Source organism: Drosophila montana, unplaced genomic scaffold (genome assembly GCF_035044405.1).
Source record: "Drosophila montana isolate Dmon_TW-CO22-7 unplaced genomic scaffold, ASM3504440v1 contig_3217_1, whole genome shotgun sequence".
Classification (NCBI taxonomy): Eukaryota; Metazoa; Arthropoda; class Insecta; order Diptera; family Drosophilidae; genus Drosophila; species Drosophila montana.
Window position 1 is genome coordinate 2,441,945 of NW_026998097.1, and position 21,904 is coordinate 2,463,848.

The following is a 21,904-nucleotide window of genomic DNA, read 5'->3' on the forward strand; positions in this document are numbered from 1 at the left end:
AAGCCGCAAATCATGCACATCATCAAGAATTTAATGATGTCTCCGTTTCTAACAAAACCCCAAGCTATCATCCCAAAGGGAACTACATAAATATACGATGAACAGACATCATTAGCGTAACTCTGAATATCCTTAGTTTGGATAGACCTCATGTTTCTTGGATATCTCCCAAATTCTATAGACTAAACATTTCATTTTGAACGGAAAAAGTAGATGTTAAATTGAGAGTTTAATTCGGTATAAAAGAGAACCTTGGAATGCGATTTAAAGTAAGATATTCTAATATAATAAAGAGCGATATTAAAACCTGAAATTTCATAGAATTACAATTGCCATTCCTCATGAGAGATCTAGACATTGCCCTTAAAAGTAATCCTCTTAACTATCATAGTCTTTATCCTCTGAACTTTCGGACGAAAAGATATTTCTATAAGAAAAGAAAAAAATTAATTCAGTGCATAGTTATTGAAAACAGAATACAACAAAAAGCTTTGTTGACAGCTTGGATGAATATAAGATAAATCGATTACTTTGAGAATCGAGCAAAGAGTTTTTCACTTCTATATTCCTCATTAAACTAGAAATAAACTAGATAATACAAAAAAATAAAAATAAGTAAAAATGAATTAATAGTTGTAATTAATAATAATAACTACCTTTGTACAAATTTGTCTTCCGGTTTTGAAGATATGTGCTTATGTTGAAGCTCGTAAATGCTGAGTTTGGTCAAAAAATTGCTTGGAAACCCGATCTTGGTCAGCTTACTCATATATATAACATATATATAGCTAGTTTAAATAGTAAATAACACCGTTAGCTAAGATAAATAACTGCAACAATAAGACAGGCCTTTATGGGGTCGGGGATGTCTCCTTCTATGCTTTTATATTATTATAATACCTTCTATAAAGGTAAAACAGGTATAATTTTCGGTATTTAGTCTTTTTGCAATCTTTATTTTCGAACAACGGAGTGCTTATCGGAGGACTCAGGTTTTAGTCGCTGGTTGCAAAAGGGATGGGTCGGGGCATTAGCGAATTATACGAATAAAGGATTATACATTTTTTTCACGCAGCCTATCCGGCCAAATTCAACTGCTGACCCCTGACCCTAAGACCGGGGGCATGATTTTTGTTTGCGTGTGTGTCCACTTGAACCCGCTTGTAAATTCATATTCACACTCAGCACACACACGCACACGCACACACACACACATATGCTGTAACCTTTGCAGAATAACACAAGCGCACGCAATGTTTCCGCAAAGAAGAAGAATGCGCCTGGCCCTGGCTCTAATCCTGCTTTCGCCCGCCAGTCTAAAGTGTCCAATCAACTTTTTGAAATGAAACCTAAATAACATGTCATAATAAATAACCTTCAAGCGACCCAGCGAAATGGACACGACCACAGCCGGAGCCAAAGTCGCAGCCCCACAAGCTAGAGGAGGGAATGGGAAGAATGGGTGCGGGCAACATGGCCGGAACTGAGGTTCATGCACTGCACAAAGACGAAAATCCAAAATTCTGTAATTACAACGTAAATCCAAAATGTCTCAACAGCGCACAGCCGTTGCACACCCAAACACACACACACACCACACACACACTTGAACTGAGGCCGAAGAAAACTTAATTCATATATCAAAAAGTTTGTCCGACCAGCGTCCAGGGCTCAAGAGTAGCAATTTACGCGCAAGTAGCCCGCTCCAAGTTGGAGTAATATATTGTACACACTTTATAGGTCCCAGGTTCGTAGCGCCCCAAAGGCGGGCGGACGGCGGGCGGCGGGCGGCGGGCGGACGGTCGGCCGTCCGGCAATGCGGGTGGGCTGGTCAGTCCGGTCGGACGGTCGGTCGGTCGGTCGGTCGTTCGGTCGTTCGGCTGTTTCTGTCGTGTCGAATGCGAAACACAGCAATTATGCAATTTGATAATACTTCATTCTCGGGTAATAAATATTAATTATTTTTTTGCGAATGTGATTTCGTGTTTCTGTGCTCTTCACACACATGTGTCTACCCACTGAGCGCTAGTTTAGGTTAGATTTATGGTGCCCCGCCTGCTTGCGAATCAAATGAGACGTTTTCCTCTTGCCGTTCACTCCAGCTCCACAGCTTGCCCATTTTCCTGCTGTTCCCCAACACGCTTCGACGCGAATGCAAGTCGGACATGCGGACTTAGTTCAAGCTTTCGTGTCGCTATGCGGCCCACTGTCTGTGCTCCAATTTCGAACGCCTGTTTTTGGGCCCAGCGTGAGACAATGGCATTGTGTGCCTTGGCATCGAATAGTTTATCAAATATCTTCTTAGAACTATTTAAAAATTGACAAAAATAAGAACTTTTACTGCATTGACTGGATATTTGGTATATCAAATTGTTAAAGTTGAATTATGGTTATTCAAAGATTAAAACTATTGAATTTGGTTCATTTATTTAAATGTCTCGAGACTGAATTCGTCGGGCAATATTTTAAAATAAAATAAAATACATTTTCTGGGCGGGACTCGATACGAATTTCATAAGGCAATCGCTGTTTACTTTGGGAAACGTTGTAATGAAATAAAAATGTAACCCGAAGAATCCCGAATGCAGTGCAAGAAAGTTCTATTGCTAGACATGTCACAAGCGGGATATAGAACGAGGCTATGCTGAATTTATATGAAACTGTCATTCATATAGATATGTATTTCGCATATATATAGTCCTATATATAACAAACTTCGGGGATCGGAGCCGCGTTTTGGTACTTGTGGAATGCGATACTTAGACTACTTCGCAATTGATGTAAGCTATGGTAAACGTTGGAATGGAACACAAATATAAAGAACGAGGCTTCGCTAAATTTTCTGAAACTCTTATTAGAATATATATGTGATTTTTGCCAAATATATATTACAAATTTAAGAAATCATTTCCTTTTTTCGGGGAGTCGAACCTCGTTTAGATACTTAGACAACGACGCAATCGACGTAAGCTTTCAGAAACGCTGGAATGAAACACAAACATGTGCTTGGTAGCAATCAAATAATTTTCTAACATAGTTTCGACAGCAAATAGCCTTACTTAAACCTATTGAACTGAAGAATCCCGAATGCAATGTAAGAAAGTTCTATTGCTAGACATGTCACAAGCGGGATATAGACCGAGGCTATGCTGAATTTATATGAAACTGTCATTCATATAGATATGTATTTCGCATTTAATACATACATACATCCCTTTATACACATACACACACACAGACACACACACTTTCATAGGGCGCTCGAAGTTCCAGTTATTGTCGTGGCTCGTGTATTCGGTAACTTCCAGGCCGTTACCTTTTATTCCGTTTGCCCATCAGAAATCTCTCGTGCATAAGAAACATTTTAATTTTGAAAGGAACTGACTCCAATGGAAATTGCCATAATATCGTATCACACACACACCCGCACACCCACACACCCGCACACAAATACACTCGCCCTTTATAGAGTGCCACACGGACGAGTGTGCTTTTACATAAATAAAAATAACACAGCACGGCAAAGAAATGAAAAAAGTTAAATTGAATTGTGTTCGCTCAGGATATTTACTTCTATATACATATACATATATATATGTTTTTTTGTTCCTCCAGTTTTGCTTGGCTTACCACAATTTCTGCTGTCGCCATATTGTCCTTCTGCACTTGAAGTACAAGTAAAGGCAACTTTTTCCAGTTATTTCCTTATTTTTCCCTTCTTTATTTTGGATAGGTGTAACAGAACTGTCAAAGTTGCTGAAATTCTCGAATCGACTTGCAAACAAAGGAATAAGTTAAGTACAAGTATTATATATAAACAAGCATATGATTATTATTAATATTGTCGAGGACATAGTTACAAATAGGCCGGTTTGAACCGGGAAATCTTTTTTCTAGAAACCGAAGCTTAAACCTCGAAAAAACTAAACCGAAGCTCGAATCGAAGCTAGTTTTTGTTGAGGCTTAAAGTAACAGCTTTTGAGATACTTCTCAGATCCAACACATAACCAACTAGAGCCCCTTACATTGGCTTTATCTATGCCAATTTCAGTTGGGTTCAGGAACTTATCGTTTGAAGGCAGTCAGGCTGGCTCGAACAGTAAAATATCAACCCAATCCTACAGCCATATACTAGCCTTGCGATTCGCAGCACGATCCTGCCTACATATATGTATGTATATGATGTTAGTGTAAACTTGATGAGATCAGCTGCTTTATGAGCTGGCTTTCAATTATAATCACATGGCGGGCGCGTTAACAATGTGTATTCAACTTTATAATAATGTTTAAGCTGTGTGTGTGTATTAAATATGACCTGGAGCGAGGCTAATTTCCTACGCACCACAGCACCACATAACCCAAATGACCAAACCTGTCGCCAGTGAATGGGCTGCTGTCACGTCATTCGTCTGGTCTGGTCTGGTCTGGCCTGGTTCTGAGTTTGGGTTTGGGTTGGGGCTGGGGTTTGGGCTTACTTCTGTTTGCTCGTGTAGCCAACCCATGTCAATGTGCTTGTGCTGGTCTCTGCAACAATCAATTTCCATATACAGCATATACATATCTTTACATACTCGTCCACAACTTTGCCTGCCCAAAAAACAGAGGAACAAAAAACACATTCGCAGTTGCTGTGCTTGTTTATGAGTTGATGTTGATATTCGTGGTCACATTAAGCCATACGTCGCCATATTACAGCGCGTCACGTCACGTCACGTCAGTCAGACATAATGTCGCGGCCATGTACTAACTGGCCGCACTGACGAACTGTCAACTTACTGTCAATATAATGTCGCACTCATTATACCCTGTAACCACTCAAACTAGGGTATTCTGGTTTTGTGCACATTTATATAATAGGCAGAGAGATATCTTCCGTTCGTTATCGCGCAGATCAAGCTTAGTTTAAATTATCGATAATAATCGATAAAAATCGATTTTCAGTTTAGGTTCTCAGAGCTCACAAGAGCCAAACATACCAAACTTGTTATGTATATATTCTTGATCTGTCCGTAAACGCATCGTTCTCAGAGACTATTGAAGCTAAAGACTGTGAAAGTCCTTTCCTTATCGCGCAGATCAAGCTAAGTTTAAATTATGGATGACAATCGATAAAAATCGATTATTAGTTAAGATTCTCAGAGCTTCCAAGAGCTAAACATTCCAAATTTTTTTATGTAGGCTTTCTTTTAGTCGTGCACTCCCGACTAGTACACACTTGTTTTAGTTCCGAGCTGACGGCCCCCTGCCGCCCGATCCGTCACGTCATTCTGGCTTGTTATTGTTGATTTTTGGTCGTCGAGTGTTGGAGAGTGCATACATTTATTCTTTACGTTTTGTTTGACTTTCGTACAAAATTTGTGCGCTTATGCTTTATTCTTGGCGACACCATCCACCTACCACCGCCACCCTCTACTCTCTACCCTCTACCCTGGCTTAGCCGCACAAGTTGAGAACGTTATTTGGGGTCCCTTTTATACATATTTTTTTTGTTTTTTTCTTTTTGTCATGTGTGCGCGGTAATGTTGTTTTCTCGACACTCTCTGTACTCGGTAATGGTCTCGATTTGAAAGTTAATGTAATCAGCTCGAATATTGTGGCACATAAACATGCCTCCCATCCGCAATGCCACTCGATTGATTAATATTTGAGGAATACGCACATCACGATAGGCAAACATATTCTATTGAGTGCTTCTATGGCTCGTATCAAGATTAATATTTAATCTGCTGACGCTTAGATCAAAGCTTAATAGTTCTTGACCATTTAAGAACTCACCTTTGCGGCTTTCTGTTAATTGTCGTTAATAGGCTCAACCAATTTACAAAGATCCAAGGCTTCCAGTTAGACATGGGAGCAGCACCTTTCTGAATTTATGCAATTATTATTATTAAGGAAAACCCTAGATCTGTTATTCGCACAATGTATAGAAACGATATGCATTCACTTGGCTTCACTACGTCGCAATTACTGCATCCAAATCGATAAAAAATTGTGCTATTATTGACACTTATCGATAAGTGCCGCGCTTCACCACACTTCACCAAACCACACTAAAAGATTATAAACGAAAGAGAGGCGAACCGTAAAAGGAGATAGCTTCGAGTTTATAATTTCTTTCTATAAAATAGTATTGCTCCAGCCGTTAGATTCTATTCTTATATTCTATTCTTTTTGTGAATCCTCCGCTAGTTGGGAATTCTTTCCTTATGTGGGGATCTGAACATCGGATCCATTCCCATTCCCATTCCCATAGCTATTGACATTATAGACCATACAGATGGTCCTTATATAATTCAACTAACGAGCATCTCTTCAGTCTATCCAGCAGAGGTGCGATGAGCATGCATATTTTTACAGAACATCTTCCAGCTCGTGCATTGCGCATGAAATGTCGAGGATAGCCCTTCTGCTACGACTCTAAATATATAATATAAATACTTCAGAGCTGCGAATTGGAATTATTGATAAATTGTATTGTACTGGTATTAAGTTGGCTTATTTTATAAGTTGTGCGTGGGCATTGCGCATACTTCTGATTGTTTGATTGGCACAGTTAAATCGCTGATGGATAACAAGTTGGCGGCAATCGCACAAATGCCCTCATTTCTACACACACACACACACACACACCAGCTGGATAACATCAATGCCAGGACAACTGACTAACATAGAATGACAGCCATGTGGAGTGGAACGAGGGAGCGGACATAAGCGAGCATTTGATGCCCGCACAAATGCATTCGGAAGCGGATATGGAAGTGGAAGTGGAAGAGGAAGCGGCAATGCTGTGACGCAAGCTGCGACGTTTGAGAAACGGCTGAAATTTGCTGCCTCTTGTCAGCCACAGCGCTGGCTAACCAGCAGCGGGAGGAGCCGCGATCTGCGACCGGGCATATTGAGTGCTTGATTGCCCTAATGAACGCCTCAATGCCGACAAGTTGTTAGCAGTAAAGGACACTTTGCCTGCCCGCCAGCTGTCGCAGGCGCATTTGTCGCATTCCATTCTCAGCTGCCATTCTCCGGAATCGCTGATTTGTGACGGCATGATATATGTACATATATAGATACCCAGCGAAAATGGGTAAAATGTGCCTGTTTTTATGCAAATGTCTGTAACAGGAAGCGTTTCCGAACCCATAAAGTATATATAGTATATTCTAGAATAGGAGGCAAACCGAGTCGATTTAGCCATGTTCGGCTATCAGTCGACCTCGGAAACTACAAAAGCTAGAGATGTTATATTTTTGAAATATATTTACTCCCATAGCAATCATTTAATTTTGATATATCCTCGTATTTACAAAAAGATGTTTGTTTAAGAGTAACTCGAAAATTATAAAAGCTAGCTTGTCGATAATCGTATAGTTTATACGATAAGATAAGATATAGATGAGGAATATTTCACTCCTTGGATAATACCCCACATCCTGCCCAAGATTGGGAAAAACGTAATTGATGAAGGTAGAGCCTTGTGCTTTGTTATATGCACACTTTTCTATACCATATTAAAACTGAAATTGTTACAACAATCCAACAAAAAACACCAGAGTTAATCAAGACTTTGTTTTAATTGCTTTTGTGTATAGAAAAAAGCTTTAATGTCTGTAACGGCAGCTCGGCGATGGGTTCAGGGTATCTGTTGGTCGAAAAGCTAGGTTTACCAATCGAACCCAAAGGCGCGCAATTGGTTCGAACCTTGAACCGAGTCTCAGGTTTGCTGCCTTAATTGATATATCTACTTACTTTTCCGCTGTTCCGCACACTTTACAAATGTTTACTTTTAAAGATTAAATAGCCGCCTTGTTGCTCCCATTTTCCAAAATAAAATCCAAAAAAAAAAAAGATTCTCCAGGCATATTGTGAGAACTTTATGTTAAGGACTGAAATTCAATATGTGGATTTAGTTGTATGCCACGGGCTATGCTTAATTAGGTTTCGTTCGTTTCGTTTCAGTTGGGCATAATTAGAGCCTAAGGACTTGAGCTGATTTGGTACCCGAGGCGGCCGCATCAACGCATCAATAGGATGCGGCAGTCAAAGTCGAACCTTGGGCCGAGGTCCGTGCTCCGCTTTCAGTTAGGGTCGAATGCGAGTGGAAATCAAATTATTTTAATGATACACAAATTGATACTTTGAGACAAAATAACAAACCAAATGAAAATTGCTGCCAGCATTTTCGACTACTTTTGGTAGCTATGGCATCCGCTGGGACATCACAGAGCGCCAGAAAGAGAGAGGGATAGAGAGAGCGAGCGAGAGGGAGAGCGAGAGGGAGAGAGCGGTGAGAGTATAAATACGAAGCAAGCAACGCTGCGATGAAAATTAAGTGAAAATTGGATTCTATACATTTTGTTCTTTTTTTGCTTTTGTTTTCCTTTTTTTTCGCCTTTGCTCATTTTCATTTCGGGCAAATTGAGTTGAGGATGGGTCGAGTGGAGTGTTTAATACCTGAAGCGTGTGCAATTGCTATTATTATGCAAATTTTCCTTTTCATTGCATGCGTGTTTTTCTTTAGCTCGCTCTTCATCCCGTCCGTAATTTAAATAAGGGCACAAAAGGTTGGCACAATAATGAGAGACAATTGAAATGTCAATAATATGCAATTGTCTGCACTGATAGGTTCTTAGGGGAAAATTCTTTCAGCCGGGCAACATAAATAGAAAAACTTTGTGACAAATTTACAATTGAGACTCAGCACTAAGGGTTGCTGCTTAAAATTGTCTGCGAATTACCTTTCAAATAATTTAAACAAATCTTGATACAAGAAAGAAAACCGTGGCTGAGATAAAAGACTCATGTATATATATGACTGAAGTCGATGGACTTAGATATATGAGGAGAATTATCAAGTTCGGATTTGCAGAGTTTGCTCAGGGCATCTTAAAGAGCGAAAAACTTTTCCTTACAAAAAAACACTTTCTGACTGATTCATTCTATAAAACAATGTGATATAGTTGTCCGATGATGCAAAGATTATAATAGCACATAAAAATAAAGTCTGATATAGTCGACCGATCTGGTCGACTTAAAGACTAGTACGCATAGAAACAGGCAGATGAACAGACGGACATATCTATATCGGCTCTGCTGTTGATACCTATTAAAAATAGTTTTTTATACAGTCGGAGATGTCTCTAGGCTTTACATATTTCCTTATATAATTATAATATCAGAAATGGCATAAAAGGTATCCTATGCCTTAACGGGTGATGAATTATGTCTGTGATTCTGGCTATTCGAGCCAAATATGTGGGTTAACTATTATAAATAAACTTTCAATGCAGGTTGAAGTTTCACTCTCTGACTTATTGATGGCACCCACTTGGCGAAGCCCAACTCATTTACATTCTGGCTAATTTGCGTACACATGCAGAAATTTACGCAAATGTAGCCCAAATTAGTTTCTCAGCCTGCGAGCGGTAGAGCAAACAAAACAAAATTCCAAAGATGATTATTTTAAATAAAGTTACGAAACTCAGCAGACGCGTGCAAAAGTTACATATCAAGCAAATTTCAAAGCATCAATCCCAGCAGGGGAGGGGGGTGGTGGTGGTAGGGGTAGGAGGGGTTCTTCATGTGAAAATGAATGCTAGCCATAGATATGCCAGATCTACAGGTTCTGTTAGCCAACTGCAAACAATCTAACAAATAAACAAACAGGCCAAACAACAATAACATCACAATGCCTGACTGGATGCATAAGATCTTGACCGGACGAGGGGCTGGTTGTGGCGGGGCGGGGTGCAGTGCAAAGGTTGGCATCGTGTTTATCAAGAGCCACAAGGCATTAATTACGCATACGCAACGTTGACCGCAACCAAGCAAACGATTGTGTAACAGCCGCCAGTTCGTCATTTGGGGGTGGCTTTCGCTCGGTTAACTGGGCAAGGTAAGGCATGCAGGTAAATTACAGGATGAGCAGAGTCGGTGACTTTTTGAATGCCCAAAGCACGTTTTAATTAAGTCAGCCAATCGATAAAGTGCTGCATATACATATATAAGACACACACACATACAAACATTTCAGGAAATTTGCTGTGGAGTTTCTTGCAAAGAAAAGAAGAAATTACTTGTAAGCTACATGTGTTTCTATTTAATTGAAAATGAACATACTATCTCATAGCTATATAGATTCGGCTGTTGATATTGATAAGGCACATATGTATATACTTTATGAGGTCAAAGATTTTAATATCCCCTGCGAGAGTATAAAAGTAAATAAAAGAGAGTATTTTATATATTAAATTTGGAACTAAATGTTTATAGCTTAAGCGTTTCGTCTATTACATTTTACATGCATACTTAACCGAATCAAGGATTATACAAACTACATATATTCATATTATAGCTTTATTAAATTATCTGTTGATACTGATAAAGAAAATAGAACTATAGTATATAAGGTCGAAGATTTAAATATAAGGAAGTATTTAATTCATAAAAAAATGTATCCTCCGACTTTTCTTTTATTTTCACTTATCCGGCCAAAGTTGAAGCTGCGCTCATAGAATGTTTGATCCTTGTTTTCCACCAAGAAAACTAAACTTTGGGAAAATGTAAACTAGGTTTACATTACTTCTGGTCTCTCAGTTGTTGTCAGCTGCGCTCTCGCTGTCGCTTTCTTCTGCCACCTTATTGACTTTTTGAAAATCGTATATAAAGGCGATGAAATGTACATACATGTGTATCATACCAGGCTAGTAGTTCTTCTGAAAGTACAAGTGGAATTCTGTTTCATTTAAATAATATACTAATAATAATTGTTCAAATTCTCCGTATTTGGTATTAAAGCTGCGTTAATTTCAAGTAAGATTTCAAGGGAGACCTCTACGTGGTAAAATACCGGATGCATGCACACTTTTTACCTGGCTGTGGGGTAACAAAACTTTAGGCAAATATGAATGAAAGTTTAGATGAATGCTCAAGCTGAGCGCTTCAACGGAAGCGGAAGTCAATTTTTGTGCTATAGAAATTGAAATGAAATGTCAAGAAAATGAAGCCAGGCCAACAAAATGAGAAAAGTTTGGCGAGCATAAAAGAAAATGTTACAAATACTTACATACATTGAGCTGATGACATGTATGTATATGTATAAATATGTATGTACACATCCATTTAACTACATAGTCGAGTTTTATGGCTGACAGGAACAGCAAGCTGAGGCAGAGCGCAAGGTCGCTCTTCAAACTCAAATTGCTGCCTTTTTGTTTGACATTATCGAAGGATGTGGCCCGTGCTGATTGTTGTTGTTGTTGTTGCTGCTGCTGCTGCTGCTGCCAGGTCTTCGGTTTGCTTTGCCAGCAGTAACAGATACAGAAACAGGAGGTACATGGCGTATAATAAAAGAAATAAAAGCACTTTTGTCCCAGAGTCGATGCGGGCTATGTAAACACAAACACGACAAGCGACCCAAAACGCGCTTTGATCTGCCGCCTGGACTCGAATACCCAGACGACAGGAGCGTAGCTGGGGGCTGCTGTTGCTGATACTGATGCCTCATGCTGCATTACGCGGACATTGAACTGTCAGGCCATGCGGCCCATTGTTCACGTGCTCGTGCTGGACGAGCAAGTTACCCAATTACCCAAGTGTCCAGTCGAGCTTATCAGCATTGGAACAGGATCGCCCGGGCGAGCAGCTGAACCCCCGGTGCCCCATTGCATATTGTTACCATTTTATGGTGCATCCTGTACAGCTGCGAGAGCCCCCGCCAGGACTCGCTTTGTTGCTCGCTTTGATTAAATGTCAAAACAATTGCGCGCTGCAGCATAATCAAAGCGCTGCTTGCGTAATTGCCCAATGAAGCGGAAGTGGCTCGAATACGGGACGGGAGCGCACAACAAAAAAAATAACAAAAAACTGTAAAAATAAAGAAAATTTGCTAAAGTGGAAAGCAAGAGATACCCTGAAACCTGAAGATGAGAATGCCCCCTATGCACACACATATTTAATTATAAAGAATGTAATACAATACACTAAAATCGAATAACTAAAACAATAAATTAAAAATATGTCTATGCTTGAATTGATGAGAATCGCATAGAAAGCCAATACTCCTAGTAGAAGGAAAATAGATAGCTGGTAACCTATCTAGTTTATCTAGTTTTATATTTAATGCAGTCGAATATGTCGCTTCTGCCTATTTAGTAAGGGGGGCATTAGTAAACGGATGAGAACGTTTGTGAGAATCGCAAAGAAAGGCACACTCATTGGCGATGTAACATAGCTATCTATCTAGTCTATCTAGCTTTAGTTCACCTTGAGCTAGTTTTGTATACTCTATGCAGTCGGCGAATGTCTGCTTCTAACTATTTCATACATAGGGTATTAAAAAAACACGGCGAATATTTGCATGTAAGGGCAGGAGATAAATTTGCACTGGAGGGTAATCGACACCATACACAGTTTCTCTTAACACAAGTATTCCTTCACATTTAACCAATATAATGCCCCAACCCTTTTTCTGTGGGCAAAGGATGATGGCAAATTATATTTGTCATATGTCAAAAGAAGCTTTTGTTTCGACCAGTCTTAGACGACAATTTGAAATGATTAATTCATCAAATTGTTGCCTCGAAGGCTTTTGTTTAATTTTATGTGAATAATTACAAAGCTGAAATTTTTGTTGAATCTCCTAAAACAAATAGATAAAAGTTGCTCAAGTGATTACACAGCTAAAATGAAAACTTTCTACTTGTCCAGCCAGTCGAAATGCCAGGGTGGGCGTGGCTCTTAATTTGATATTTCAATTTTGGATTTCATGAAAAATTGTTGACTGGAAAAGTGCACGCGAAATACTCGAACTGTCGGGCGAGTAAACAAAATATTGTAAATATTGCCCAAAAAACAAAAAAAAAGATAAATTAATTCATAAATATTCAAATGAAAAACCTCATGCCAGGCGAACAAATCTGCGTCAGGACGAGCCAAGTCAAATCAAATTATGGATAATTTATACATACAATTTCCACTGGACTGATGCTGCTCCTGCTGCTGCTGCTGCACAGGATCGCCAAGGCAAGGAACTGTGGCCGCGACGGAAACTGGCCGACTTGGCTTCACTTCTGCCGCTTGATTGAAACTCATTTATCATCATAAATTAGTGCGGAGCGGGGGCACGCGGAATGCGGAATGCGGCATGAAATCAAGGAAGAGATTCATCATGCGCCTGAACGTGGGCGTGGCCGTGGCCGTGGCCGTCAGCTGGGCAGCGGCATGTAATCCAGCTCAGATTGAAAATTAATGAGGTCATCACGCTGCACACACACACACACCCAAACACACACACACTTGAAATTCGTTGCTGTAAAATCAGCGACGACAAAAATTATTTACCATTTCTTATATCTTGTCTATTGTCGATTTTTTTTCACTACCATATTCAGTTTAGCAGAACGCGAACCGCCCTCTGCTGCCATTCCGTTCAGCTTGCCAGCGGTACAAGTCAACGCTAATGAAAAAACCTCGTTCATGGGGTATACTCGACTTGTATGAAATGTATAAGAAAAACATGGAAAACTTGATGAAAATATATCTCTTATATTTAGTTCGAAATGGGAATCAACAAAGATAATCCGCATGGAAATCTGTTGAGCCTCATGTGTTTAGACAGGGTATAGCGCAGTCGTTGTTTATGTTCCTTACTTTTTTTTTTGCTCTCAGCTCGGGCTTTTGTTTGGAGGTGTGTTTATTGTGCCACACTTGTCTCTGGCAGCGACTGGACCAACCCTCCGGTCTTGCCACTAAAATGAACTGCGTTGGAAATAAAAATTAATTGCGGACTGGCTGGTCGGAGGAGGCATGTGGCCGGCCAACCACTTACATAAATCAAAATTCTGCGCATTTAGGGCATTTAGGCATTTCGAATTTTTTCACAGCCAGCAAATGCAAATAAGATGATAAGGAATGTCCCTCATTTACGATCCCCATTGTCCACGTGGCCCCTATAATTATGTGAGCGATTCATGAGGCATACAATAAATAAAGCGCGCTTCTAATCTTCAGTCCAACTGTCGTTGTCAAATATTTAATTTTCTTTACTTGTGAACGTATAAGATTATGCGATGTATACATATTTTTGTAGAACTTTGTTGTGGCGGCGGTGTGCGGAACATCAAAGATAACATCCCCAATGCCTTATATGTGTTGCCATAGGATGGGAAGTTCTTAAATTAAATTGTTGTTTGAAGAACTTTGGGATACATTATTAGTTGACAGAATGCCACAGAAGTGGGTTCTATTTACGTATTATATCCGCAGGAATATGAAATTCTTAATCTGTTCACCGACACTCACAGCCAGTTCCATTAGCAAATGCGTGGCCAAAATCTCTACGCTGATATTGCAATTTATTTAAATAATCTAGCAATAATTCAAATAGCCAAAAGCCCATGAAAAAGCATTAAAAACTGCCCAAAATGTTAACCCTTTTCAACACGAAAATAAAATGGTGATGCAGCCCTTTGCAATCAATTGAAAATGTATACATATATATATATGTATATATATATATATACACCTATATTGGCGAATATCTGATAATTTATTGCCTTTACATTTTGGCCAGGACGGAGCAGTTGGGTTTGGCTGGCAAGGTAATTATTATCGCTGGCCAGCGTGGCGCATACGTAATGAATGGCCGGTTTAAACGGTTTAAGGTTATGTCACATTCTTTTTGCATGCAGAATCGCAACAGTTTTTCCCATTTTCCATTCACCATTTATACGATTTTTGCAACAATTTATGGCTTTGACCTTTAAGTGCCACAAGGGAAAACATTTTCATTACATCTCTCATACAAAATAACCAATTATTTATTATATTCCTTTTGCGCTTTGATATTATTTGTTTCTCGAAGATCTTAAAGAAAATGCAATTAACAATTTGTATTGAATTTAATTTGCTTTGTCTTGTAGAAAACGGATCTTCCCTGTTCTTCAGTCTAAGCGAAATATTACTTTAAGTAGGCTTAAAATATAATTTATTAAAAGTCGGGGAAGAAATCTAAAAGTCCACAAATGTAAATTTCCTTGCATAGCAAAAATGTCCTTTCCTCGTGTTTTCTTCGACATAACCGCAGATGGGGAGAAACTAGGACGTATTACAATGGAATTGCGTTCGGATGTGGTTCCAAAGACCGCCGAAAACTTTCGAGCTTTATGCACCGGGGAGAAGGGGTACGGCTACAAGGGCTGTCCCTTTCATCGAGTTATACCGAATTTCATGTGTCAAGGTGGCGATTTTACCAATCAGAATGGAACGGGCGGACGCTCCATCTATGGCCACAAGTTTCCCGATGAGAACTTTGAGCTGAAGCACTCGGGACCGGGCACCCTGTCGATGGCCAATGCTGGACCCAATACGAATGGCTCGCAGTTCTTTATATGCGTTGGCAAAACCTCATGGCTGGACAATAAACACGTCGTCTTTGGGAAAGTCATCGATGGCATGGATGTACTTCGAAAGATCGAATCGATGGGTTCTAACTCGGGCAAGACAACGAAGAAGATTGTAATTGAGGACTGTGGCGACTTGTAAAGGGGGCATATACACTTGTAATCATTTCAATCGAAACGTAATTAAAAACCCAATTTTACTTTTCAATTATTGGTTACCATTTATTTACTACCTCTTAACAGTTTGGCTTTTAGTTGAACACTTTTCCTACTGATTCTTGCCACTCGGGTTCCAGATTTACGTATGCTTGAGCTGGGCATATTCACTGGCTTCGGCTCTTGGTGTGAATGTGGCTCACTGTCGTCGGAGGAGTCCTTCTCCGCTGGCCCATAGTTGGATCTGTCGAATCTTTGCAACAATTTGGTGGCCAACTTGCCATCACTGGGCTGGATTTTGCGGTTCATAATCTTTCTGCAGATAACGTGTTCGGCCTCATCGTCCTCAGACATATTCTCGGACCGATGGTCGATGACATTCGTCAACGTTACGGGATAAGTATTAAGTGTGGATATGTGATTGTAGCCCGAACTGGTTGCCTTATGCCCGGCCACAAGATTGCCCAGAGCGACGGCATCTGCCAGAGGCATCTCCCGCACGTAGAGCGCATAAATGATGGCGGCCGTAAAGCACTCCCCAACGCCGTAAGTGTCCCTAGCCTTTTGTTTTGTGCTCGCGGCCAGTTCGAAGTATTTGCCTGCGTTATCCAAGCAGCCGGCACCCAGTGGGCCCCAGGAGCAAATTATGCACGGCCTGCGTACATTGATACTGTACGGCAGCGGCAGATCTTTAGCCAGTTGCAAGCAGGTCTCCTGCACCGTCTGCCAGCCCAGATCAAGCGCCAGCTCCCTAGAGAATATCAAATAGTCGCACATATCGAACAGATCGATGTTCTCCTTGTAGCAGCTGTCCACCTTCAGCGATATCTGTATGCGTTCTGTGCGTCCATTATTATAATCAAGTATGGCACGGATCATCGGTATGATGTCCAGCTTATTGCGCGCCTCAAAGTGCACCCAACCATAGAGACTTAGATCGAGCTTCCTGAAGTCGTCTATTGTGACATATGGGAAATTTCGGCTGCATTGCAAAATGGTGCGACAGCCAGTCTTGCGTTCATTCATAACTATGGTGAACGCCGGATTCTCATCCGTCCTGGGGCAGTGGCTCAAGTCAATGCAGTTCCGCTCCATTTCTAGCAGTATATCCCGCAGCATACTCGAGCGGCTCAGCACGCCAAGGAATTCCACCCGGGCGCCCAGCATGCTCAGCACAAAGCTCACATTGCTGGCGTGTCCACCGCGCTGCCAGCGGGCCTCCACAGATCTGAGCTTCTCACCCTCCCAGGGCCCAGTTTCGCATTGTTCGACAATATCCACCGACATGCCGCCAACGCACAGCATCGGCTTGGTCATGCTCAGGGCGCAGTACGGACTCATGTTTGCTAAAAAATCAGTTCAATTTTGTAAACTATTTGACGTAATTTTGATGGGCGATCGAAACTGTGATTAAAAGCAAAAAAACAGGAGATAGGCGCAAGTGATGCATATAAACTGGAGACTTTGGCTGAAGTCTTTACGAAATCCATATATGCTCTGGTATATGCATTAATTGTAAATAACAACCAAAAACTGATTGATATAATATGTTTGTTATGATAGCTATAAAAAGAAAGATACTTGATGCATATATACCTAATTCTGTTTTTACACGGTTTTGATTTAAAACGGTTTGAAAATACAACAATTTTTAATTTTGTACTCGATTTTAAACCATTTAGCACGATTTTAAATCTATTGGGCTTACATTTTTGTTGTTAAATTAAATTTTTGTGAAATATGTTCTTATCACAAATTTAGGTGAATTCCTTTTTGTGCATACAAGCAAATTTACTTGTCAGAGCAATCGTAATGCGTTAATATTTTGTGAACTACCAAAGCAATCAGGCGTGTTTGGTAAAGACATTTTTTTTAAGCGAATTTGTTTTCCCAACAATACATTAAATTTAATTTTAATGTATTAATATAAAAGGTCACCAACAAAATATTTTATATTCATTCGGCTATTTTTTTCTTTTTTGCTTTTTTACCTTAAAAGTTGAATAATTGTTTTTAGTTCCTGAACTTGTAATACATTTAACTTACATTACTTACAAGGTTAGAGAGCATCTTTTTTTCATTCATAACTATGCTTGTGTAAATACACATTATACATATATGTGACTTAATAAAATAAACATGAATAGTTGTTTTTAAACAAATCCTTGTTTTTCACTAATTTTAATTGGTTTTAGAGATAAGGAACCAATCACCTTTTTTTTGCATACGATCAATGTCTTTACACGGTTATTTCTGGAACCAATTTACCGTGTAAAAACAGAATTAGGTGTATACTATTCAAGACTAGACTATACATGTCTAGAAGCTAGAGGTCAAATTTGGTTACTCGAGCTTTTAAGACTTGAAAGATTTGTTTAAAAAGCAGGATTTCTATATCGATTTCCATCGATTGCTTGGAATCGGGGCACGTTATCGATTATTGCAAGCAAAAACTTACTGTGCGGGAAAATTTCGAAGTCCATAGTTCTTATAGGTACGGAAATCGACGCGTTCATACATACGGGCGGACAGACGGACATGGCTAGATCGCATTTAGGGTTCAGGGTATAATCACACAACAAATCAATAGAATGTGTGAAGGTGTCCCTCAGTAGGCTATACTAGTAAGAAACTAGGTCATAGTGGGAGGACAAAGAAAAATTTGTTAATAGACACAATAATATTTAGCTTTAATTGTCTGTAAATAATCTTGGACAAACCAAGCCTTTTCTTTTTCAATATTGATCCTTTTTCTCTAGATATATTTTTGCATAATTTTGTTCCAAGTGATATTCTAAAAAATTGAATTTTAATAAATTCCAATTAGTTAATTGGAATCGATCAATAATACTATTGATACAGGGCCAAAACTCACCAGGTAGGATGTTGATAAAGACGCAGTGAAAGACTCAGCTATTAAATAATTACGGCTAATTTATCTAATGTATGTTAGAGAAGTTAGAGAAGCGGGCAGTTACCATGACCCAAAATTTAATTTATTGCATTGGTAAATCTTAAATTCTCATGCGTTGGCGAATAGCTCATTAGGTTTCCTAGAGGGATATTTTCTTAAATTGTAACAACCCGCTTTCCTCAATTTCTCTCACTTACCTGCAATTAATTTCGGGTGTAACTTTATTTGCTTATGGATTTCCCAGCTACAGAGTGTCAGCCAAGTTCTCAGCATGTCTCTAGTTGCTAGTCTCTGAAATTTAAATCGGAATAAATGATAAATTTCAAGCTGAAAGTAGGCCTTGAAACGCTTGTCTATTCAATAATATGAAGCTGTTTGCCCGATTCAGTATTCCGTATAAGGCTGTACAACAGAACGGACCTAAAAGTATTTACTTTCTATTTGTTAAAGCTACGAAATCGGTAAATAAGTTAACAAACATTTTTTTTTCTCTGAAACCCAAATATATTTATTATTATTGTCTGTTAAAGAACTGGCGTTTTTTCGCAAATTGTGTAATCAAGCAAAAATGTCGCTGCCACGTGTTTATTTCGACATTAACGCCGGCGGCGAGAAACTAGGACGTATTACAATGGAATTGCGTTCGGATGTGGTTCCAAAGACCGCCGAAAACTTTCGCGCTCTGTGCACCGGGGAGAAGGGCTACGGCTACAAGGGCTCTCCATTTCATCGCGTCATACCAAATTTCATGTGTCAAGGTGGCGATTTTACCAACCAGAATGGAACGGGCGGACGCTCCATCTATGGCCACAAGTTTCCCGATGAGAACTTTGAGCTGAAGCACTTGGGACCGGGCACCCTGTCGATGGCCAATGCCGGACCCAATACGAATGGCTCGCAGTTCTTTATATGCACCGAGAAGACCTCCTGGCTGGACAACAAGCATGTCGTCTTTGGTCGTGTCGTGGATGGCATGGATATCATACGCAAGGTCGAATCGATGGGCTCCAATTCTGGCTCAACCACAAAGAAGGTTCTCATTGAGGACTGTGGCGCATTGTAAAGAGGAACCTCTTTATTTGGCAGTCAACGATATTTCGAATTGAGATTTAACTCAAATTTTAAATGTTATTCGAGACATAGTTTAAAATACACATACATATGTTTGGGCGTTGCAAGCAAAGTTCGTATATTTCCATTCTCCTAAATTCGCCAGCCTGGTTGGCCAGCATATTCTTTGCGTCTGTTATCTGGGCTTAAAGGCTTGGTAACAACTAGGGACAGAGGTGCTAAGCAATGGGACCTTCTGTTTATTTCCGTTCAATGGGGTAGACCACAGGCTGCCTTTGCATCTCTGAACCTTGATCAAGCCAAATCGATTCAGCCATGCTTGACCGATAAAACCATCAATCTAAAAAGTAGAGGAAATACGGCGACTAGGTGCAAGGTATCTCCTTTTCCATGTCGAAGAGATTTCTTTTCCTGTAGGTTCATCCGTTCCGTAGCAATACCTTGTTCTCCTTTTAAATCGCCTTATAGTAAGCTTTTATTTTTCTTTTAAATTGAATACCTACAGGGGTTTCCCGAGCCAACAGTATTTCTATTTTTTGCTTACACGTCCACACAACTTTGTCATTTTACTTATTTTTATCTGAACAAAATTATGAGTCTGAACATATAAAAGAATAGTCGAATATACGTAATAGGTTTTGGCATTTTAAGATGGACGAGCTGAATCGAAAACTAAGCTGGGCAGTCGGCAAGAAGACGGTCTTGTGTGTGGGCTACTCGGTCATCGACTGCATTTCGATCGTTAAGCGATTTCCAAGGATCGATGAGCTCGAGCGCAGCGTGAAGGGCTACTGGCAACGGGGTGGCAACGCGGCCAATACTTGCACTGTTTTGCGGAATTTGGGCGTGGACGTGGAATTCTTTGGTGTGCTGAGCACAGCGCCCATGTTCAGCATTATGCTGCATGATATGAAAGTGCGTGGCATCAAAATCGATAATTGTCCACGTTCCAATCAGGATCCGCCATTCTCAACGGTCATAATTAACAAGTCCTCGGGAACGTGCACCATTATCGCCTGCAATAACTCATTTCCATACCCAACTGTGGAGGATTTCAAGAAGCTCGATCTAAGCAAATACGGTTGGGTACATTTTCGAGGCAATAGACCCGAAATAACCACCGAAATGATGCAAACTGTGGAGGCCTATAATGCAACGCAAACTGACAAAATAGTTATATCTATGGATATGGATGGATCGTTTAAGGCACATTGGCCGATGGTTGACTACTGTGAATATGCCTTCTTTTATAGGCAATTGGCCGACCAACAACAATGGAAGTCGCCAAGGGAGGCCTGCACCAGCATCGACGAGCATCTGGGCATTCGATTCGGCATTAATCTCAAGCGACCTTTAGTCGTTCTTCTATGGAATCTACAAAAGGTCGGCATCATGGACCAGAATAGCGATTACCATCGGCCGACTGCCTACAGGCCAAAAAAATTTGTCGACAGTCATGGCGCAACGGAAGTGTTTATTGGAGCCTTCATCTATGCCGTTTATGTGCGCGAGCGTTCCCATCAGATCGCAGCCAACTTTGCCAATCTGATGGTCAGCTACAAATGCATCAAATCCGGCTTCGATCACATTTCCGATATCTTGATGGCACCTGTACTGTAAATGTTGCAATTGCGTTTTCCTATTCAGAAATGAAAAACTCCCTTGTGGTTAAAAACTCTTTCGACCGATTTTGACTCATATGTGTGGGATATGGTAGAGGTAGTAAGTTTAGTTAAGATATATTGAGTTACAAAATGGGTTTCAAGGCAGATAAAGAATATATATACTCTACTCAACTTAAAGCCACATCGGAAGTAGCTTTAGCTTGACTTTAATTCAGTGCAGTCGGATGCTTTTTGAGCTCAGCTCAGTTCACAGTTGAGTTTCAGCAGCTCGTAAATTGCAGAGAGCTTGTGCACGGCATAATTGTGGCATGATTAATTCCACAGTCAGCCAGAAGTTGGTCAGGCGCAAAATAAATGCACAAAGTTACAAAAGTTGTAGAAAAATGTACGTATTTATGTATATTTTTCAGATTAAGCAATAGGCGGTGGGTTGGCTCGGGCTGGGCTGGGCTGCTGGCAGGCAGTTAGTGTAAATGTTATGCATGGCATTAAGCGACAGACACAAAACGAGAATGTTTGCCGGTCATTTATCATGGCGGACAACAACAACAACGACCAGGAAGCAGCAACAATTTCGTCAGGAATTTAAGTGACAATTTTCATACAATTTCCAAAAGCCGAACAAGCCGACACACGGCACAACGCGGCGTATGAGCGATGATGACGATAATTTCGGCTGGCTAAGAGAAATCGATAAATGTCCAAGCATTTGACATGCGACAAAGACAACCGACTGGAAGTAC

General features: G+C 40.2%; 4 protein-coding genes across 4 annotated transcripts; 3 read left to right on the forward strand and 1 right to left on the reverse strand.

Moving 5' to 3' along the window:
- The first annotated feature begins 14,968 nt into the window (after window positions 1-14,968).
- LOC135433267 (peptidyl-prolyl cis-trans isomerase-like) lies at window positions 14,969-15,603 on the forward strand. The gene has a single exon (XM_064689279.1). It carries the CDS (start codon window positions 15,043-15,045, stop codon window positions 15,535-15,537), a length of 495 nt encoding a protein of 164 aa, XP_064545349.1. The 5' UTR covers window positions 14,969-15,042; the 3' UTR covers window positions 15,538-15,603.
- Window positions 15,591-16,972, reverse strand: LOC135433266 (ketohexokinase-like). Its single transcript, XM_064689278.1, has one exon. It carries the CDS (start codon window positions 16,890-16,892, stop codon window positions 15,618-15,620), a length of 1,275 nt encoding a protein of 424 aa, XP_064545348.1. The 5' UTR covers window positions 16,893-16,972; the 3' UTR covers window positions 15,591-15,617.
- A 1,808-nt stretch (window positions 16,973-18,780) lies between these two features.
- Window positions 18,781-19,648, forward strand: LOC135433294 (peptidyl-prolyl cis-trans isomerase-like). Its single transcript, XM_064689308.1, has 2 exons — window positions 18,781-18,926; window positions 18,996-19,648. Exon 2 carries the CDS (start codon window positions 19,034-19,036, stop codon window positions 19,526-19,528), a length of 495 nt encoding a protein of 164 aa, XP_064545378.1. The 5' UTR covers window positions 18,781-18,926; window positions 18,996-19,033; the 3' UTR covers window positions 19,529-19,648.
- Window positions 19,649-20,052: 404 nt separating this feature from the next.
- LOC135433107 (ketohexokinase) lies at window positions 20,053-21,214 on the forward strand. The gene has a single exon (XM_064689067.1). It carries the CDS (start codon window positions 20,188-20,190, stop codon window positions 21,154-21,156), a length of 969 nt encoding a protein of 322 aa, XP_064545137.1. The 5' UTR covers window positions 20,053-20,187; the 3' UTR covers window positions 21,157-21,214.
- Window positions 21,215-21,904: the final 690 nt, after the last annotated feature.